General features: G+C 49.6%; 1 protein-coding gene across 2 annotated transcripts in view; it reads right to left on the reverse strand.

Annotated features, from left to right (window-relative positions):
- The window catches only part of STX3 (syntaxin 3), a 46,297-nt gene extending 24,922 nt beyond the window's left edge, over window positions 1-21,375 (reverse strand). The window contains exons 1-2 of one of the 2 annotated variants that reach the window (XM_019656024.1): window positions 21,118-21,375; window positions 5,473-5,556 (exon numbers count right to left, since the gene is read on the reverse strand). In XM_019656024.1, coding sequence (XP_019511569.1) covers window positions 5,473-5,556; window positions 21,118-21,147 — 114 coding nt within the window. In that variant the 5' untranslated portion in view covers window positions 21,148-21,375. The remainder of the gene's footprint in view (window positions 1-5,472; window positions 5,557-21,117) is intronic. The other variant, XM_019656025.1, reaches the window with a different exon arrangement.
- Between the last annotated feature and the right edge of the window lie 1,595 nt (window positions 21,376-22,970).

The raw sequence follows: 22,970 nt of genomic DNA on the forward strand, positions 1-22,970 counted from the left end.
AGTTCCCACTTCCTAGAGTTTTTGTGGGGATTAAATGAGATAATACATGCCAAATGCTTAACACAAAGTACATGCTCAGTCAACGTTAAATGACGATAATGATAAATACAGACTTAGCCAGCAATTACTGCACATTTATTATACACCAGGGACCGTGCTGTGCCTTTACCCACGCATCTCATCTAATCCTCAGAGCAATCCTAATCTTAACACACACTTTGGGATGCCATCAGGAACCACTCAAGGAAATCCAAGAAGACTAGCAAGTCAACCGCTCTTCACGTTGGGGATCAGAATTGTCTCAGGTTTTTTGTAAAGTGCATCCGAAAAAAGAAAACTTTAACCTAGCATTTTCCAAAATGTATTCATTCATCCTTGTTAAGAGAAGCCACAGGTCAGGAAGGGTTCTATGAAAAAAGCAAATAGACAAGTGAAGCAGGTTTCTGTATTACACGACTTCTTGGAGCTTTTAATAAGTCACTGTGCATTATAAATCTCCACAGGAGGAAAGAATATGAAGCAGTTCTCAAACATATTTGCTCCAGAAGTCTTTTTGCATCTCATCTTGCCGTCCATGACGAGCACTTTGAGCCACCAAATAGCCAGCCCCGCCTGCTCCCGCCTCCTGGTTAACGGAACTCCAGTTTTGCTTGGGCCGGGACGCTGCCAGCCCCAGAGGATGCAGCGCGATTGGTTCTATGGCAGTCCTGACAATCCTGTCCCTTTGCGAGGTACTCACTCTCCAGGTCTCCCTTCCAGCTAAGGGCGGCCATGACCATGTCATCCATTGCTGGCCAAGGGGCCACCAGGGGAGGTCAGCTTGGAGGATTTGGGTAGTTTTCTGCCCTGATAAAAAGATTTATGAACCTTTCCAGCTGCCCCCTTTCTTACTGCTTGTGAAGCTGGTGGGGTGATGCCATATGGAGCTGTGACTCTGGTGGTTTTAAAACACGGCACAAATCCTCTAACGTTCCTCCCATTGGAAGGTGGTTATCTCTTGAATCTGGTAGGCTTACAACTGCTTCAACAACAGAGCACAGCAGAAGTGATGGCTGCATGCCTTCCACAGCTGGAACACCTGCCTTGGAGACCTGAGTCTCCGTGTTCCAACAGACACCCCTGACTCGGTCAAGCTGAGAGGCCCAAGCCACAGAAAGAGGTCAGGTGTAGGCACTGCAACTGACAGTCTCCGCTGAGCTCTCCTGAGTCACTGTAGCCCAGGCACCAGTGTTAGAACAAAGAAGCTTCTAAGATTCCAGCCTCTGGCTGGTCACAGCTTCCCAAATAAGGTCCAGAAATTGTGCAGCAAAAACGCATCCAGCTGCACTGTACCCTGTCCGAAATCCTACTCCACAGAATCTGCCAGTATCGCCGAAGGGTTGCTCACACCACTGACTGTTGGGGCGATTTGTTATATAGCAACAATCAGAACTGACTCTCTCAGTCCTAAGGAAAAAGCCCAGAGGGTCAGAGAGATGCTGACCTAGAACCCCAGCACCTCTAACCCGCGGCACTGCCCCTCACGCCAGGCTTCTCCGTATGTGAAACAATTATACATCTTCATTGCTTAGGCCACAGTTACTCGAAAGCATCCCTAAGTGATGTGACACGCTGCCACTCAGAGACCCAGATGCGGCTCAGAGCTCCGGTCCTTTATCCCACAGGCCACTGCGTCAGCCAACGTGCTGATCTCGCCGTTTCTGGCCTCTCCCACCTCCCGCACACGCCCCTAGCATGATTTTTCTGTACCACACTCTGACGCCACCACTTCCTTGCTTAAAACCTTCAAAGGCTCCCCATCACTTTGCATTGGTTCATAAGGGCAGCAGGCAACAGAATCATCTGGAAGAACTTTCAAGAACAAATCCAGAAGTCGGAGCCATTCCAGGCCCTCTGAGTCAGGCGTGTCCTTGCCGAAAGCTGCCAGGCGATGCTGACGGGCGAGTCTCGCTAAGAACCACTGAAGCCGTCTCTCACCAACCCCTCTCTCCTCCCTCCAGACAGGACATAAAGCTTCCTCCTCTGTGCTCCCACAGGACCTCCTTGTGGACATTTCTATTATCATTTGACTTCTAAAATGTCCGATCACCCTCACCAGATAAGGGGACAGCAGAGGGCAAGGCCCCTGTCACCAGAACCCTGCGTCCCGCAGCACCTAACGCTTGTCTGGGAAACACTGAATCCTCACAGGGCTCAGTGAATGGATGAATGAATACGGGACAACGAGCCCCTCATGTTTCTGCCTTCTCAGGTAGGTTCTGTTTCCTCTGAAACTTGGCTTTCTCCGCCAACCGAGCAAGCAGACCAGGGAAAATACAGACGACAACAAATTAGACAAAAGTCTGAGGTTTATCATTTACTAGACCCTGGCTTAACCGACCAAGGAGGCCTGAAAACCCAAGGGCCAATTCTTTTCTCTAACAATCGAGCAGCAGGAGAAACGACTGGAGTTTTACAGAGCAAAGCACATTTTGAAACCATCCTGGCCGTGTGACTTCATCCACACCTTGTGAATGCCTTTCTGACCACGCTGTGATTTGTACCATCGGTCCTCGGCAGATAACCGAGGGTGACCTACTTGCTGGAACGAGTCCAAAAAGCAGGTTTTAGCACAAGAGTGCCTTCCCGAGAAACCGACTTAACTATATCCTGCAGGATGTCCTGGGTGTGTTCCCCAGTCGCAAACAGAGGGAAACCCCTCCTTTCCCCCATTACCTGGAATGTGCTTTATCCTACTGTCAAGGACATTTTCAGACCATATTCTATAAAACCAACTCTTGGGTCTACTTACTCACAAACATACTGGGGAACACAATGGTGATGAGGACTAAAGTTTACAGCGACACACTTAGTGTCTGCCAGGCGCTGGGCTACGTACATCACACACTTTCTTATTGCATATGTATAACAATCAGCAGGTCATATCACTCTTCCTGTTTTAGAGGAAACAGGGGTTTACGGCAGTTAGACAACTTCTCCAAAGTTATAGGGCGAGCAGTGGGCAGAGCTGGGGTTTAGACCAGGATCTGTGGGGTGCCAGGGTCGGCATGCTGTCGTTCCATGATCGCCTCCCTCTTGCCTCTGCCCCACTCCAATACTTATCCTCTCTGCTCTATCAGGTGAAAAAGAAGGAAAGTAACCTTTACCTAAGCCTACACTCAACACTTTCTGAACGTTAGCTCCTTTAATCCGCAACCAATCTGGGAGGTGAATATTTTTCTCCCCATTTCACAGAGAAACTCACTGAGGCTCAGAGAAGTTAGGAATGTGCCCAAGATCACAGCTAGTGGCGGGTAAGGCGTTAACTTCAAAGACTGTACTCTTTGCAGCCCACCATGCAGCCCCCTTCTCCACACTAAATATGATAGGGCTTTTTTCCCCCCTAAATGACAGATAAGCAAATAACAAAGAGAACGCAATAAGAAAAGCAGCAGCTCTTAAGTTCTTAAGTCTCCAGAAATAACCATGATCCATCCAGCTTCTCCGTTTAGATAACACTTTCCAGATGTGTGATCCTTACCACAGCCTTCAAAGGTAAGTACTAACATTCCCGATTTCCAGAGCAGGAGTTCAAGCCCAGGTGCGTTAAGCGACATGACCAACGTCAACTGCTAGTCAGTGCTTGAGGGTGGACTCAGACCATGTCTTGGAGGCTGAAGGCCACCATCTCCCCACCTCACCAGGAATACTGCCTCGCAGGGCCCCTCTTAGTGGTTTAAGAGAAGAGGCAGAAAGAAAACTGTTATGGGAGAAGATTCTTTAACTCCTTAGATTAAGTTCCTTAATGTGTCTCGTTCTCCGAGGCAAGCTCAGACGGACAGGCTACAATAATGTCAACATCTCCTGAAGTCCACCGCACTGCTGAACAGACACATTTTCCTTCCATGATCCACACCTGGAACAGCATTAGACTCACAAAACTCAAATGTCTGACCACATTATGACTCCGCGACCAAAAGGACAGACCCGCCCCCAGGGAAGGAGGGGATCTGTGGAATGTTCATGGCCAACTTCGCTATCAGGCCAACACACACTCAAGTTCGTTCTTAAACCCGCTTATCACTCTAACAGATGAACGGGCCTGAACCATCAAGCTTCGCTCCACTCCATTTAGACCACAACTAGAGGGTGACTTTTCCACACCCATAAGCGAGAGGAGAGGAGGCACCTAGGTTCTCCCTGCAAAAACAGTGCGATGCCGCTTGTCTTCTTTCCAGAAAAATAGAAAGCCTAAATAAAGAAACCATAGTATGGTGGCGAAAACTTCAGTGACTGAACTTTCTGTGGTTTTGTTTTGTTTTGTTTAAGTGTCATTCATTGAGCACATATATCTCAGGTGCTATACTGAATGTTTTAGAAACATTATCCCATTTCATCCTCAGAATAACCCTCTAGGGAATTATATTACCAATCCCAATTTACAGATAAGGAAACCACCAAGCATTCCAGAAACGTTCATAAGATCAATAGCTGGTGGGAAGCAGGGGAATGATTTGAACCCAGGTTTGCCTGGCTCCTAAGCCTGGGTTTCTGTCCATGACACAAGCTTCCCACCACTCACTGTCTACTGTAGCACCTTGCCCATTTCAAAACCAACAGGCATGTGAATGTATAGACAGAGGCAGCCCACCTTTGCCCCTGTTTAACTTCAGAAATATAAATTGGTGGCTGCCCGGGTGGCGCACTTGGTTGGAGTGCAGGCTCTGAGCAGTGGGGTAGCCGGTTCAATTCCCACATGGGCCGGTGAGCTGCACCCGAGCTGGGCTACTGCTGAGCTGCTGCCGGCGGGCAGCCAGGTGGCTCAGCTGGTGGGAACGTGTGCTCTTGGCAACAGGGTTGCCGGTTCAACTCCTACATGGATGGTGGGATGCGCCCCCCGGCAACTAGATTGAAAAACGGCGACTGGACTTGGAGTTGAGCTGTGCCCTCCACGACTGAGATTGAGGGGCCGTGGCTTGGCTTGGAGCTGGTAGGTCCTAGAAGAGTACAGTGTACCCCTTCCCCAATTCCCCAATAAAATCTTTAAAATATATATATATTTGGTGGCATCTTAGTTTCCCTATTATCCCTGGAATTAAGTCAAAGGCACTGAATTTTTGGAAATAAATCTACTCTATGTGAATCTCAGGCCTAACAATGCAGTGTGTTTTTTATTCGTGGCTGGGGCCCCGTGGGCTGGTTCAGTTATGTTATTTAGGCAGGAAGAGATATCATTAAAATGTTGTCATGTAGCAAAAGACTCTAATTACATATAATTTACTTTCTGCTGACTTTCTCCATAAGATTAAAAGCCTGCATCCTCTCAAGTTAAGTGTTGGAGAGATTCTCCTTGTAACTGCCTGGTCTGGCCACCCCGCCCCAGTGAAAGACTGACTTTCCTCTGCTACCTTCGCCAAGACCTGAGGTTTTATGCTTTATAAGGAAGCTGTGTTTCCGTCTGTACATTCAGGAAAAGGCACTGGAAGGTCCTACCTCAGAGAAGAACTCGTCCATGAAAGCTGTGTTGTCAATGGCAATCTCGACCTCATCGGAGTCATCGTCCTGTGTCAGCTGCTTCTGTGAGAAACAAAAGGGGCAGGTGAGACCAAGGCCACAAGAAACAGCTAACAGCATCAAATGCTCACTGGGGACCAGGTGCTGTACCTCCATTACGCATTTTACATACATCATGTCCTTTACCACTCAGGACAGCTCAGTGATGTGTCAAAGTCTGGTGGCACACTGTCCGAATTTAAATCCTAGTTCCACCGTTATTGATTTTTTTGCGGGGTGGGGGGACGGGTGGGCAAGTTACTATCCTCGCCTTGGTTTCCTTATCTGTGAAACGCTAATAAGAACATTACCTGCTTCATTGGGTAGTTTAAGAAACCGATGAGATGATGGGTATCAAACACTTTTGCACAGTGTCTGGCATGCTGTACGTACTCAATAAAGCGCTAGGTTTGGGTGGTAGTGGTTGGGATTGGTGGCATTACTGTAACTCATTCCAGTCAGAGAACCAAAAACAGAGAGGGTAAGTAACTTGGCCAAAGTGACACACCAACAATGTGGAGACAGGCAGATCCTAGCTAGCCTTCTGGGTTTGCAGCCCATGTTCCATCCCCTTCTCCACACTGCTCGAATGCAGGATCCACCCTACCAGGGACCCACATTAGAACAGATTCCACCTACAATTCCTCCAAAACGCTAGCTTCCAATCCTCACAGATTTTCCTACTTTCAGAAGCCACCTATTGCAAAGGAAACAGCATTGTGTGTTGTTCCCTGTCAGAGTTCATGTTTATATGGAAAAGGAAGCTCTTCCCCTACCACCCATGGGGACCCCAGCTTTCTTAACTTCACTCAACTTCCTCTGCAAAATCACCAGATGACTGTCTAAAGGAAAGGCTTCCCTCCCACTGAACACAAAGCCCTCAGCTGTTTGTACATTCTTCCAAACACTCTTCCCAGACCACTGCTGCACTGCACACTCCCCATTTCGAAGCACAGAGGGAGAGCTGGTTGTTGGGGTGGAGGTGAGGAAAGCTAAACCCCCTACACCTGCTTCTTCACAACCTCCAGTAGCCTGTGGTCTTCTAAGCCAAGACATGTCACTCTCCAACGCTCAGAGCTCCACTGGCAATGAAAGCCACCAGGGGCCCTCTTTCCTTCACTTGCGTCCATCCCCCTGATCTGCAACAGAAGACAGAGGTACTGAGAATTCCCACCGAAATTTGGGGCCCTCCAGCCATTTGGGGAGTCTCTTTTGACTGGCACCCCCATCATCTCATTCTCTGGCTTGTCTGGACGTTTCAGTCACCCAAGCTTAAAAGACACATTCTAACAAGTTAAATTTGAGGGCACTGCTACAGCCCCCACAATCATCCTCCTAAAACTTAGAACTGATCAGGTCCTTCTGCCACTTAAAGTCATTCAATGACAGCTCACCTCCTAGGACTAAAAGCCCCAATGCCTAAAAGAGCATGTGGGGCCCGTTAAGGTCAGAACCCCGCCACACACACACACACACACACACACACACACACACACACACACACACACATTTCTCCCCCTATGATGCACTCTCTAGACCAGGCACTTGGAACTCTTTGCATTTCCTGAACACACCATTACTTCATATCACTGAACTGTCACATGAGGACTTCCTCCTGAAATGCATTTGTCCAGCTGGCAAAATTTTACTTAGCCTTTAAAATTCAATCTCAAACAACCTTCTCTGTCTACCTTACCTGACACTCCCCCGCCTGTAAAATTTAAAACCTCCCTGTGCCTTTCGTGCAATCTTCCAGAGCAGCCATCACAGCCTGCTCTTAGTGACCCTTCCTCTGTCCTTCCCCCGCCTCCTGGAGGTCAGAGTGGCTTTATGCATCCACTAGAGTAGATCCTTCGAGAGTGTGCCTGCCCGGAGCACCTTCCTGTGTGGAGACACCCCTCACCTTCCCCACGTGAGTCCGGAAAGGTTCTCAATCACCACCCAAGCCCTCTGAGGAATCTGAATTGTGACGTGAACAGGGCTGAGGGAGCCGGGCCAGCTACCCACCAGAAATCTGCTCGACTCCCAGAGCTGCACGCGCGTCTGTCCTTCCTGGTCCCCCTTACTCAGTGCAGGGTCTGCAGGCCTCCCCAGGAATTCTCTCAATGAGCGGAACAGAATCCTCACATACTTCCATTCATTTAGCCAGAATCGGCTTTTGTCGCTTGCAATTAAAATTACTTGCACTTGTCATTAATTAGTTTATTCCACACATATACTGGGCACTTACCATGTACTAGATATGTAACAAATTTAATCAATTTTAGATGAGTAAGTAACTAGCTTCCAGAGAGCCCGACAGCCTACATTTACCCAGCAGTTTCTAAAGCTGGAGACAAAATGCTCCCTTTATCAACTTTATTATCATCCACGCTTGGGCCTCTCAGTGGCCTCCAGAGAGCTCATCTGCCAAGAAGGATTTCCGTGAGCCTCACTAGAAATAGGAACCCAGCCTTCCTCTGGGAAGCATTTGCTGACCGGTTCCTGACTTCAGAGCTCTCCTGGAGACCCACACTGAGGGGAGATACCCCGTGAGTGTGTGTGTGTGCCCACAGACACCCACAGACACACACGAGTGTCAGCTCAGCTTTCTTCAAACAGGCACACGTGCTAAGGTCGTGGGATGAGGCTACCACCACCAGATGGGCTACGGGCAGTTCCTGGAAGCTGGGGACAACTGCGTCCTGGAGCACGGGAGGCAGGCACCCCGCTCTCCAGCGTGTCATAAATTTGTGAGACCCCTGGAATTTGTCCAGGGATTCCCGTCGAGAGAGCCACGTCTTGGCTTCCAGCAGGCTCTGGCAGGGCAGCCTGGTCCACCTCCAGCAACTCACAACCCAGGGCCAAAACTTGTCACAATTCTGGCTGAGACCTCGGTCGAGTCCCTTACTGCTCTGAGTGACCTGTACATGGTAAGAACATCACACGCCTTATCACTCTTAGGAGGACTGGAAGAGATCACACATGGAAAGCTTCTAGCACAATCCTGGACACACGCCTGGGCCTAATAAATGTCAGTTTCGCCGTCACCTAGCCGTAAAGACGTGAAAGGTGAGTTCTCCTCAAGTCCTCACGCTGAAGGCTAAGATCGATTCCACAGCATCATGACGACCAGGGTTCTATAACCCACTCCATCCCATACCAGTCACTGAGCAGCTGGTTTAACATCTCGGAGCGTCAATTTCCTTATCTACAAAACAGGAACAATAGTGCCTACTGGGGCTTGTATGAGGGTTATACAAGATAACGTTTTAAAGTTCCTCATGCAATGAATAGCACACAGTAATAACTCGATAAAACAGCTATCTGTATGATCTCGCCAAGGCAACGTCTCTATAGATTTAACCTGAGTCTAAGTGCCTTTACAGAGGAAGTGGAAGGGGGAGATATAGGACTTGCAGAGCTGCATGCAATCTTACAGATTTTATCACTAAATTCTGTCACATAGAGATGGACAAGTCAAGGCCCAAGGCCGAATAATGAGTTACTTAGACAGCCAGGACTAGGACCCAGGTTTCCTGATTCCTATCTTCCCATGCAGTTTCTCCTACAGTGGTGTGCTGCCTCCAAAAATATAAAGTAACAACGTCAGCAACAACAGCAATAAACTGCAGATCAGAAAACGCAAGGAAGAGGCCATTATCACAGGTCATCTCGATCATCTGGTTATCTGGAGTCACATGACACTGGGAACCACCACCAGGCTTCTCCAAAAGGGGTCTAGCCCATCCCAGGGCCGGGGAGCCTTCCCTTGTAACACAGCTGTGCTCTTACACACTGAGGTCTCTTGAGGCCTCAGGGACCCCCAAGGCCAAGGGAAGCACACAGGGTCCTTTATCCTCAGCCCACATGAGTGAGCACAGCCAAGAAGAGAACTTAAGCATCCTTATCAAAGAATCAAGGCATGTGGTAAAGGAACGTTATAGTAGCTGCAACAGAGGCCACAGTAAAAGCCGTGGTGAGAACCACAAGTCCAGCCGCCCGCTTCCTCTCCCCAGGCCCCCACCCCAGCCGCCTGCTGCCCCTCCCACCAGGAGATGGGAGACATCGCCAGTGCCTTAGGCAGCACCCAGCTACAACCCAGGATGGACCTATCGCCCACTCCCACCTCTCAAATGTGCCCCCAGATTCAGTGAGGGCAGCCTGGGCTATGACCTCCTCTCAGAACAAAGACTGGAAACAGTTCGGGGGCCCAGAACGCTGTATAAAGTCACTTGACCTGGAATTCCTCTCGCTCGACACTCACTGCCTTCCTCTCACTTGCCTTCTCTGTCATCCTTCCTCTATTTGACCACAGGTCCCTCTTCATTAGCTCCTTTAATAAAAACATTTGCCACCTATAGAATCCCTACTAGGTGCTAGGTGGCCACAACACTCTAGCAGCTTCACACACACTATGTCAATGAAACCCACCTAGATTTGGTAGTGGACGACCTGCAGGCCAGAGAAGTTCTGAGCTATTCAAGGTCTCCCACTATTGATTTTCAGAGGCAGGGCGCAAGCCTCGGCTGCCCCTCCCACGCTGGCTCGGAGAGGAGCCAGGGGCCATGGAGAGCGCAACCCAGCCGGGCAGGAAGCACACCAGCTGGGAGAGAGGCGCTGGAGGCCCTGGGAACAGCACGTGTCTCCTTGAAGCCCTGGTTTCCCCACCAAGTAAGGAGCTTAGCTTTCCAATGAGGCTTTCTGGAACCCCAGGACACCTCAGATGGGCCTCCGAAACCACCCAGGGATGTCAAGGGGGTGAGAGTCAAAGCAGGTGGGTCCGTCAGCCTTGCTTCACTTTTATCTGCTTTATACACTGGGGTTGAAATAACGTTTCATTTTAAGCAAGGGTCCTGCTGTCAAAAGAGGAAAGAAAGGGGGGGGGGGAAGAGGAAGAAGGAGGAAGCAGGCAAGCTTGGATACCTGGCTGGAAAACCATGGAAGTAAATGGGTGGATGCCTTCTAAAGAAAAGACAGAGAATAGGGTGTGCCCTCACTCCTTTCTAAGTTAAATCACGGCTGCAAATAGGTTAACATCAGCAGCAATTCCGAACAAAGAAAGAAAAGGGAAACCACCCCAAAGGAAGAGGATGCCACTCACTGGCTCCTGGATTCTCTCCGGGCCACGGCTACCACACCGGGGAAGCCCAGCAGGTCCCAGGACAAGACAGAAGGCCTTGGTGACGGAAATAATAACAGAAGGGAAGGGACCAGCAGTCCAGTCTGGAAAGGGACATCTGGTCCCTAACTTCCCATGGTGGGGGTATTAAAGGACTGTGGCTGGCGGGGGCGGGGCCTCCGGGCACAAGCAGGTGACCACACATTCTTGCACCTCATCGGTCCTCTCCACATTTAAACAGCTCTGTGCTCCAGAGATGCATACTCTGCTTCATAAACCCCGACTGGCTCCCAATAAATTTGATTCAAAGAGACAATGACATGTGATTTTTCTTGTCCCCGTTGCCCATTTTTCCCCCCACCTGCCTCCCTCTAGGATGAGGGTCTGTGGATTCCCAAAGACAAACACCACCACTTCCAAAACTTCCAAACGCACACATAAACACACCCACGACACACACAGCTGTCCAACGTCTGGTTTTTCCAGTCCCTCTTCTTTGAGTAAAAGAAGCCGGAATTCTGCGTAAGCGTGGCAGCTCTCAATGGGCACTCAGAGCTCTCTGTTCCCCATTTAGAGAGTCAGGTGGCCCGTCGCCAATGCCAGCTCTCCCTCCTACGCTGTTTTTACCCTTTTAGTGAAATCCTCCCAGAGGGAACACTTCCCCTTTCTGCTGAACTGCATCTTCCCCTAATGATACCCATGGAGAGCCTCACACTTTTACTTTCAAGATGTTAGTTATTCTAGCTGAACAATTTGAGGCAAGAGTTGGCCCTATTTGGAAGATGAGGGCACTGAGGAATAAACTCATTACCAAATTAGCCCAAGGCCAAGGAGTCGGTGTGAAACAGGGCCCGGTTGGCACCCCCATAGTACAGGCTTCACCACGTCCCTGGCTTCACCTTTCCTTGACCTACCTGTAGCTTAACAATAGATCATTCCCCTGCTGCTTGAGCTCAGAATGTCCCCTGTCCCACCCAGTTCCCTGTTTTAGAAAAGTACCCTGAAACTTATGAATAATACCCTTAGGTTGATTGATCACAATCTCTATGGTCTAGCATTCTTTCCAGGCTACTCCCATCATTGTTCCTGGGTTCCTGACTCCACCAGAGAATCAAGTGGCCACAGGAGAGGCTCCATGCAGAGGCCCAGAACCATCGCGTAGCCTCTGAAGGAACGCCCAGATTTTCCCTTAAATATCCCAGGCTGGTCTGAGAATGGTAAGGCAGTTTTTGGAGGTGTTAACCCCGCTGCCTTCTCAGACCACCGGTGCTCTGACACTAAACACTTATTCTATGACCCAACTCCTGTGCGGGTCTATTGGCTGAGCGGTGCAGGCAGCATGAACCCCGGACTCGTTTGGCCTCCGGTTTTAGGTGGACAACTGGACAAGACCAAAGTTCATGATGACCCCACTCCATGTATTCTGTCGTATCAAACATAATACTAGATAATACGTGTGCATTTTGTTGCAAGCACTCATGTAGTTTCAAATACATTATTTGATTCTCACATCAACCCTAGGAGGGACAAATATTACTTTCTCCATGTACAGATGAGGCAACTACTTAATTGGGTTAAATAACTTGTCCAAAATGATACAGCTAATAATAGTAGCATTAGGACTCAAAAGCATGTCTGTGGGAGCCCAGGGCCCCTGTTCTTACCCTCTATAGTCACCTGAAGATGCCCTTCCCACTCTGCATGGTAACAAGCTCTTGCTTATTTCAGAGGACACTGTAATGTCAATAAAACTAAGTTGGACAAATCTGTATGCATGAACAGAAACGATACTGGTGCACATAATCCTATGAATGTGCAAGTGTGTAGAGATAGAGATACATCTGACTGAGGAGAAAACACAGCTCTGCTACTTAGTATCTGTGTGATCTTAAACAAGTTACTTAAATTCTCAGTGCCACAGTTGCCTCATTTGTAACATGAATAATCTACTCACAGAATGCTTGTGAGGATTAGTTAATGCATATGAAATGTTTAGATCAATGTGAGGTACATATTAAATGCCCAAGACGATGCCATCTAAAGTAGAGAATTTGGCCTTGTTTTCTCTAAAGAGGGTTTTTGCTAAAGATGCAACTTTAACGTCCATTCTCAGAAGGTGACAGCAGGTCCTTCAGAATGAACTGAAATGTAGTTCATTTATTTGAATAAAGTCATTTCTCTACTATATGCATTTAAAGAAATAAAGCTCCCTGTGAATTCTGCTACATTCTCACACATTTTGTTATTTACAACTCTCATTATTCTTCATTTCTAAATAGTTTGTCATTTCCATTTTGTTCTCTTTTTAACACAAGATTTAGAAAAAAAATTTTTTTAATTTCCAAAGCAGGTACACCTGCAGAGGACTATCATTATATTGTTAATTTCTAATTTTTATTATGTCATCATCAGGGAACATGGCCTATCTGACTTCATATTCTGACTCAATTTGACATTTTCTGGTGTCCTAATACATGGTCAATATTTTGTAATCTTCTATGTGTGTCTGAAAAGATCTTGCATTCGTTTGTTGGATATAAAAAATCATCAAAGTTTCATCCCGATGTGCCAGTTAATTCCCATCCATTTTTGTTTCAGGATCTGAACTAGGTCTAGAGAAAGCGCAGTGAGTGAAAAGGGATGGAAGCTCATCTAAACAAAGGGAAGAAAAAAAAAACAAAAATGCCCTCTGGGTTGATGTTATCTATCCTGATGAGTAATCTGTGAGTTACGGAGGTTTATTCATCCAGAACCACACAGCTAGGAAGGAGCAAAACCAGGACTGACTGCTTGGTCCGATCCACTGTACACAGTGCATTAACTTAGAGAAGGAACTTGGGGTCTCATAACCAACCACCACACCCACAATCCTCTCCCTCTCACTACCAAGTCCCATCCAGAGTAACAGGTTCATCAGTTCTTTCATTCACCCAGCAGTGTTTATTAAACATCTACCATTTGCCAAGCAGTAGTACAGACAGTGGAGATACACAGACCCAATGCAGCGCCCCCGCTCTCCCAGGACCTTCTGTCGCAGATGGGCGCAGAGAGGCACCCAGGTCATTACAGCTTCACATGGCAGTGATGAGGGCACTTAGTCCAGGAACCGTACAACCAGGGGGAGATGGGGCTCCCAGCCTCGCCTGAATTCAAGGCAGAGCCTGGGGAGGACGGAAGCCTATTCGAGAACGTGAGCCGAGGTGACTCCTTGGGGAAAGTCGGAAGGTTGAGTGTATTTACCAAAGGACACCTCCAGCAGGCGGGCCATTCCGGGCGATAGCCCGCATCTTCCCTGCTTTCTCTATCCTCCCAGGAGACATTCAGGGAGATGGAAAGAACACCTTCTGCTTCCTCCTGGAGAGTTCAAGCCCCTCTAGTTCCTTCCTCCCCTCTCCTGGCCTTCTTCACTCTTTTCTGGTGTCCTCCTCTCCTACTCTCTCCCCCACAATATCCGATTCTCCAGGGTACAGAAAGGGGGCAGGAACTAAAAATGTCTTCTCTTGTCCATCCTCAGCCTTCTCCTCAACCCTTCCTCTCAGCCTGTCCCACAAACCCCCTCCCCACCATGATGCTCCTAGAACACTTCATTAACAGTTAGAAACATAACATTTTGGGGGCACCCCACATGTGCTGAGGAGTCCTCTCATACATTCTTCTGCGCTCTGTATTTACCAAGGCATTTAATCTCACAACAATCTCCCAGGAACGCTCCCCATCTGACAGCTGAGAAAACTAAACATAAAGATGACTAGTAGCCTGCCGAGATCACGCAGCCAGCCAGCGGGGGCCTGAGCCCGCGGAGCACCCGCGGCGGGCGGCATGGCCTTTGTTCTCAACCTCAGCGGAGCCAGCCTCCTGGCAGCCACGCCCACCCCAGCGTGCAGCTAGCACGTTGGCCACGAAAAAGCGCTTCCAAAGCCCTAAAAGCAGTTGCCACGCTCACAAGATCATGAAAAACAAGAAACACGAAGCTGTCCCGGACCAGAGGAGGTAAGGAAGCAGGACAACTAAACACAATGTGGTGTCCTAGAAGACAAAAAAGAACGCACGTGGAAAAACCAGTGAAATCCAAATAAAGTCTGGAGGTTAGCGAACAGTAACGCACCGGGGTCAGTTTCTCAGTTTTGACAAATGGAGGAAACCGGGTGAGGGGGTAGACAGGAGCTCTCTGTACTATCTTTGTAAGTTTTCTGTAAATCTAAAATTAATCTAGAATAAAAAGTTTGTTTAAAAAAAAAAAAGTGGCGGCCGGTTAGCTCAGGTGGTTGGAGCGCAGGCTCATAACACCAGAGTTGCTGGTTCGATACCCACATGAGCCAAGGAGCTGTGCCCTCTACAACTAGATTGAAGACAGCTGCTTGGCTTGGTGCTGATGGGTCCTGGAAAAACACACTGTTCCCCAATAAAAATTTCTAAAAAAAAAAAAAAGAAGTAAGTCTGATGCCATACCAAATTGCCCTAGCCCAGACAGCGACATATACCCAGACAGTATACGGTCTACTAGTCTCTTTATGGGGAGTTGAACTTCACTCCGTGTCCAGACAGACTGGGGAACATTGCTGCCAGAAAACAGGCTGACCTGACAGTGGAGACAGTGGTGAGGGGAGGGACGTGGCAGAGGGGCCTAATATAATAGTGGCTGGAGACAAGGCCACTCAGGGCCTACAGAGTGTCCAGGTAAGTTCATATGCAGAATATCCCCATTCACCCACAGGCGGGATGTGACTTACAGCTTTCCAGGCTATGGGATGGGAAGTCAAAACACAGGGGAGAGGGCGTGCAGAATCTGCTCTCTCAGAGAGCAGGATATAACAGGACAGGTGGCTTCTGAAATTACAGCCGTGTTCGTCTGCTTTTACATATCAACGAAAATAAAGAGCTTGTGGAAGTCCCAGGGGAGGCAGAGTAAATGGTGTCGGCTTAGGATCCGGAAGTTTCCTTGCAACGATGACCTTGGAACTGAGCCTTACCGGATGTATGAAATATTACCAGGAGGAACTGGGGCAGCTAGATTTTCACTGTGATATCCATATCTTCTCCTTCATTTTCTATCTGAACAAGGGCAGCCTCCCACGATGTACTGGGCTGGGGGTTTGGGGACGGAGAGGAGCCTTGAAACGCATCCATCCCTGTCCTTGGAGGTGAAACCAGTGACCTCTGGCTTCCTTAGCAAATGGATGGGTTCCCTGAGTTAATGTTGCACTTCACACAGGTAAAGGTTCACCAGCCCACAGGGGATGGAGTGGGAAAAGTCGGTCATAATAATGAATAAGGGATGTTTAAGAGACAAGCTGTTGTTTAGTCAACAGACAAATGTTTAATAGGTAACTACACACAGAGTGTGAGGCCCTGGGGCCCCAGAGGAGTCTCCTGTCTGCCACTGCATCAAGGAGTACAGTGTAATGAGGAGATGATCAAATACAGTGTCGGGTGGTATAAAAAAGCAAGAAAGACATGCTCAATTCTTGATCCCACCACTGCCCCGCTGGAGATCTCAACCAACTCTGAGCCTCAATCCGCTTACCTATAAAATGGGAATAATATAAACAGCACCTTGTCTTGCAGGGTTGAGGATTAGAGACAAGGTATGTAAGGTAGCTAACACAAGTCCTATCCTATAGTAAGTAGCTGCTCAATAAATGATTGTTGTTACTGTAGCAGCTGAAATGGTGGTAAGAATAGAACCATCGATCTTAAAGACAATAGGTCCTAGGAGACAAAGAGTCCACCTCATCAAAAAACAAATGGGAGGTGGCTTCAAGCCCACTCCGTGGTAACAAAAAACCCCACTGACTAATCAGAAGAATGGTATTTCTCTACAAAGCAATATGCAGCCCATGGGGGCTGCTGGAATGGAGGGAGAACATTCTAGGCTGCAGTTAGGGAGCCTTACCTGTAAAGAATGAGTTTTGGAAGACGGGTAGGAGTTTTGACAAAAGGACACAGGAACATGGAAAGGGAGAGGGGACACATGAACAGCTCATGCCTGTCCCCCAGCCTCCCCCACACTCCCAGGAATAAAAATAAAACTAATCCCCTTCTCTCATCCAAGCATGTTCTCTCTTGGCCCCTGGCTGATGGGTCTGTAATCCCTCATAAATCTCTATGGCTCTCATCTCAGCTCGGCTTCCCCCAAGGCTCACAGCCAAGAGCTCTGCCAGAGAAAGAGAGGAGCCGAGGAAGAAATCACTGGCTGGTGGAAATCTTACCACTGAAGGATAGCATCTCAGTGAAGAGATTCTCCACTCGGAGCGTTAAGATTTGGTTGTGATCCAAAGCACCTGGCACATAGCAGGGGCTCAAGGTGTATTTATAGAATGAATTAAGCGTTAAAGCTCCAGGGTCCCGAGGATCTCTGATCCCACAGACACTCTAATGGAGAAGGAGGCCAAAGACAAGCCCTTTATGTAGGACACAAGACAGAACAGAAAGAGCAAAAAGTAAGGCTGGCCCCTAAAGCCCCAGGGGATTGATTTCATGAGGTGCTGGCCTTGGAGGGGCCAGTACATCTCAGGTTGTTTCTAGTCCTCCATAGATCAATCACCAACAGGGTCCAAAGTCCTTGACCTCTATCGCTTGCTTCTCTACTATCATTATCTACCTTTGATGGAGGGCAGGGGGGGATGGTTCTCTTTTCATGAAATACATCCTGTGCTTTCCCCATGTGACCATGTACTCTGTAAGGCCAGGGCTTTGTATAGTAATCCTCCTAACACCGTGCCCAGAAGGCTGAGGTCAGAAAGAACGAGGAAGAGCACGCCCGCCACACAGAGGTCAAAGAACACTGGTCATGGCGTCCACGTGAGGCACACAATCCAGGACGCTCCCTTTCTTCCCAGGGGTCTTGACATGCCTCTCGAGAGACTAGACTTGATTTTAACCAGGACTTGAAGAGGGACCCGAGGTTAAGCATCACTTCTGAGAAGCGCCCCCACTCCCCTAACGCCCTGTCCCCACCAGGCCGGCCAACAGGGTCTTCCTCCAGTGGCTTCCATCACAAGGATGGTATCATCGTGTCTGTTTCCTGAGTGTCTCCCGATCTGACTGGGAACTTCCTAAGACCCAGGAAAATGTCTTATTCACCATTACACCCCAGCCCCAGCCCAGGACCTGGGACATAGCAGGTGCTCAGTAAGCGCTAAATGAAAAGAGGGCCAGGTACGAGGTTCCTGGACTGGTACTGTCTGGACTCAGCCGATCCAAAGTTCAGCTAGTGAGAAACAAACAAGAACCGCCTGGTGAGGCAGGCTGGGTGTAGGTGCTGCACATTCCTGGCGAGCCTGTCCCGGTCACTGAAGAAGCAGGCTTCTGAGAAAGCCCCCAGGAGGAGCGGACAAGAGATGAAAGAAATGCAGCAGGTCTTGTGACCGTGGCCTCGGGAAGGTATGCCTTTGGGTGTGGAATGCTACTCCCAGCAGGTCAAGTTTAGGGAGCTCACATTTACTATGGTGGGTGATTATCTTGGGTTATTTCATTTCACCCTCTCAGTGACCCAATGGGAAAGGTATGATGAGCCACTTCACAGGTGAAACTCTGAGAGCCTCACAGGTGCTTGGCTCAGGCTCAATATGAAACAGTCTATCAACCACACACACTCAGGGTTGATGGAGGCCTTACACCTCCTCATCAGCCTCCTTCCTCCCGCCACCCACACCAAGACTCTCCCTAAACATCCAACATCTCAACAAGCTTCTTGTCTCCCTAGCCCATCCTTGGGCAGCTCCAACCACTAAAAATGCTCTTGTGCAGAGTCCTAATTTCTCCCCATCAACTTCACATCTTCTCCTGGTGTCTACACAGAGCAAAACTGATCTGCATGTGACAACCCTCCAGCTATCTGGAGGCAGTTATCACCTCGCCTCCCCCAGGGTTTAGAAAGATGCCCGCAGAAAGACCTTGCATGGGCTGCTCAGTGTGAAATTGGTCTCATGCAGATTAACAAATGTCTTTCCTTGATAAAAGGAATGGAGAGAGAAGATGGTTATCTCCTTGCAGTGAGAGCTATCTGTCTCGGGTGGCAGGGTGGGGAACTGGATTAGAAACCAAAATTTATATAAACCTTAGCAACAGTCTTCACCCAAAACATTAACATTGCCAGAAGGGGCTTCTGAGATCAACCAAACTCCTTGTTTTACGAAGGAGGAACAGAGAAGCAGAGATGGAAAGTGACACAAAGGAACACAGCTATTAAGTGGCAGGGCCACAATTAGTTAGAACGCTCTGAACCAGCAGCCCAGCCCTCTTTGGACAGAGTCACCACCTATCTCCCTGCTCCAAAGCACTAGAGCACCCTGGCTTCAGAATAGTACTCCCATAATTACAGCACTCCCACAATAGCTGTACCACCTACAGTCTCACTTTCCCCACAACCTCAAGAGGTAAAGGGAGGAAACCCAGCATGAGCTCCATGTTACAAAAGGGAACAAGGAAGCTTGGAGAAGCAAAGGGAACTTGCTTGGGCTCCTGAGCAAACTGACTTTATACTTGGAATTCAAAGCTCACGGAAGGCTCTTTGCTGTGTGTTGACAATGGGCTATTGAAAGGGGCCATGGGCTATCTTCCTCTGGAAATGGATCCTTACCTAAGGGGCAGGGAGCTGCCTCTGCCTGCTCTTCAGTTTTGCATTGTTTATGATTGCTGGGTGTGCTGGCTGGGGAAGACCTTCAAAACCATGCTCTCTTCCCTTTCCTCCTCCCCAACCAGCATGCACTAGAGAAAGCACACGGGGAGAGAGGCCAGGACCCTGACCAGCTCTGTGGCCTGGCGGCACCCCCCCACCCAGGCTGAGCTCTAGTTTCCTCATCTACAAAAACAGGGGCAATACTTTCTGCCCTGTTAGTCACTGCGATGTTGCGAGGCTCAGACAACAAAGAGCAAGTAGCAGGCAGGGAGGCTCACTCCCACAATGTCCCTCGTCTCCTCTCACTTCCCCATTGCCCTGCCTCCTCTGCAGCCTTACTACCCCAGAGCAGGTGAATGGGTCACAAAGGTCTCACCCAAGACAAGGGAGGAGAAAGGAAAACAACTGTGACATCATCCTAGTAGTCCCTCACACTTGTATGAGGTCTCTATGTTTCCAAACCGTGTTAACAGTTCGTAGCATTATATGTACCATTTATTGCTCCTCGATGTGCCATGCACCGTACAAAGGGCTCTGCGTGCTCTCTTGGGGTTAATCCTCACAACCACTCATTTCACAGATGACAAAACTTCGCCTCCGAGGTTAACGGAGAGCTAGTAAGCTGTGGGGCTGGGAGGCAGCCCCAGCTCTGCCCAGTCCCTGCTTCCCACGCTTTACATGTTCATGAATTACCTAAGCGAATCATAAGGCTCGGAATCTGTAGGTCCAAACTAGGCCCTAGGCTTCCGCACTTTAACAAGCTCCTGAGTAAATGGACTACTTTGTGTCAAGGGCTAGATTTTAAATTCCGTTGAGGCAGAGCCTGTGTCACCCAGTCCCCAGGGCTTAGCACTGGGCCTGTCCCTAGACTGCACTCAATAATTGTTTGTTAAATGAGTCAACGAATGTCTGACTCAAAAACCTATGTAGGCTTTAACACTTCTCTATTTAAGTCTCATTATGTCATCTGATCTCATAACAAATACCTAAGGTATAATCACCCCCATTTGACAGATAAGGAAACAGAGGCCCAGAAGAGCCAGCAGCCTAAGGTTTTACAGCCTCTGTGCAGCAGGGCTGGAGGTGGGCTACCTTCAGATCCTTTGCCCTAGGGGCTGGCTGAGTGGCTCAGTGGGTTAAGAGCTCGCTCAAGAGTGTGAGCTCTGAGCAACAGGGTCACCAGTTCGACTACCAGCCCGAGCTGAGCTGCCAACAGCTGCCAACAGGTGGCAGGATGGCTCAGCTTAAAAATAAATAAATAAAAAATTTATAATCCAGATCCTTTGCCCTGACCACAGCTGTCCTGAGGAGGCAGGGGACATTAATAATTATAGCCTGCCAAATGAAAAGGAGTTGGACCCATCCTGGCACATAACTAGCTCATAGCTCGCGAGGTCACCCAGGAGCCCTGAGCTGCCCCCAGGGGTAGGGGGTAGCTGGCTCGGCGCCCCGCAGGAGGGAAACAAGGAGAAGGGTAGGAGGCTGGTCCCGGGCACTGTGCCAGGCAGCAGCGGGCAGGTAGTGAGGTGACCCCGGACCTCACGGGGAGCTCCTCTGGGCCTAAGCACGCCCCGCCGATCCCAGCTCTGGGCTGACGCTGTCCAGCTTGGGGGTGGAAGAGGGAGGGGAGGCTAAAGGCATCCAGGGAAAGCGCAGCCTAGCGATGAATCACAGGCACATGACCCGGGTGGGGAGGGGAGGGCGCGGAACCGGCGCGCGATGCGGCCGGGGCTTGGGGAGGGCAGGCCTCGCGCCCGGCCCCCCTGCGACCTGGATGTGCGGTGCGAAGGGAAGCCCCGCTCCCGCACAGCTCCGCCCCCCGCAACCCCCAGCCCGCCGGGTTCCCGGGGGCAGCAGGACTCACAGCCTTCAGCTGCTCCAGCCGGTCCTTCATTCTGCTGCCCGGGCGCCCGGAGGCAAGTGAGCGCGTCCCAGGTGAGCGGCCGGAAGTGGCGACCGGGCCCGGCCGGGGCGAGCGAGCTAGAGGCGCAGGTGGAGGCGGGCGGCGGCGACCGGCGAGGAGGAGTGTCCGAGGCCAAAGGAGGCTCCGCCGCGCCGCCCCCTCCGGCCCTGCCGGCGCCGCGCGCTCCAAATCCGGCTCCCCGGCGGGCGCCGGCGCGCAGCGTTGATCCTCCCGCGGACCCGCCCCTTACCTGGGCCGCTCCCCGCGCTCCTCCTTAAAGGGGCAGTGCCCAGCTGCCGCCCCGCCACCCTCGGCGTCTCTCACTCCACCTGCCCTAGCTCCGGGTCCCTGCAGGGATCGGGGAAGTCCAGAGAGAGGGCCGCGCGCTGGTAGATCCCGCCGCAGGGCCGACGAAGTGCCAGCGGGTCTGTTCGACCTCAATTCCCTCCTTTCCATTCTACAGCCATTCGCCACCTGTGCCAGGCTCTGTGCTACGATCCAGCCTCAACAGGCTCATTCACACGCGAGGCGGGACAACGTTCCACAAAGAACTCTAAGACAGTGTGATTCGTGCTAGGTGGGAGAAGGGGCAACTAATTCCACCTGGGGGAAAGGGCACCCCCCAAAAGGGGATTTGCACAGTCTAGGGGACTGCGTGCTGCAGCGGATAAAGAGTGTTCCTAGAGGAAAGAACGAGATGAGGCGGGACGGGGGCCGGCTGGGAGGAAGGGTTCGGATTTCATGCCGTTGGCAGTCGGGACCCTTCAGAGAAATACAAGCAGTTCAACGTTGAAGTCAGGACACCTGCCACTAACCATTTGTATAACTTTGGGAAAGTCATCGTTTCTCTAGGGGACTGTTTTCATATCTATAAATCAGAGATAATACCCACTTCACAGTTCGCTGTGAGGCCTGTGTGACAGAGAGAGTATGACTGATTCCTAAGATATAAAGCAAAGTTCCAAGATAAAGATGTCTGTATTGGAAAGCTTAAGCCGAATCTTTCCCTGTTGTAGAGGTTCCCAGGTGGGTTGCAGCTTCTGAAAAGGTGGGCGGGTTCTTGCACGGCCCCTCCTTCTTCAGCCCCTGTCCTCCCCCCACCCCCAACCTCTCTACCCTCTTCCCTATTTGTCCTCCTTCTTGGAAACAAACGACATATCCAGCAGAGAGTGGCGCTCAATAAATAGGATTGACAGTCCGAAGATTCAGTTGTCAAGTCAGGAAAAAAAAATCTGCTTTATGCATTCAGGTTAAAGGGCTGTAAATATTTTCCGTAATTCTAGCAGACCTTTGCCCTCTTCTGCGATCTTAGTGCGTGCTTCATGCTGACTTCATCGCCTCTCATAAAGATACGGTCTGTACGCGGCCGGCTGTTTGAACTGCCATTCTCAGCCCTAATCCTCACTCTCAAGTCCTGAACACTTCCTTCTACCGCAGGCGTTCGCTAGGTGGAGTTTCCCACCTTTTGTACGGGGAAGCCTTCTGCGCCCCCTGGTGGTCACAAATGGAATAAGTGAGTAAATCAGAAATACATCCCAGGTCCTTCTCTTAAAAAATTTTTGTTGGGCTAGCTCAGTCCTCGCGTTTCAGGAGAAGAGGGTATCCTGAAAAAGACAGATATGTGAACAACTCTTTACAGTAGAAGTCTGAAAAGGACCATAGGAGATCAATTGCACCTCCACAAGAAAAACAATTCATTTCATCTTTATGGACAAAAATCTTGCGTTACTATCAGCTTTCTACAATTTACAGAATAGTAAAATAGCTACAAGACCATAAAAGATGAAGGCCATTATAAAATCAGATAACCCAGA

The sequence above is a fragment of the Hipposideros armiger genome, unplaced genomic scaffold, assembly GCF_001890085.2.
Source record: "Hipposideros armiger isolate ML-2016 unplaced genomic scaffold, ASM189008v1 scaffold_253, whole genome shotgun sequence".
Taxonomy (NCBI): Eukaryota; Metazoa; Chordata; class Mammalia; order Chiroptera; family Hipposideridae; genus Hipposideros; species Hipposideros armiger.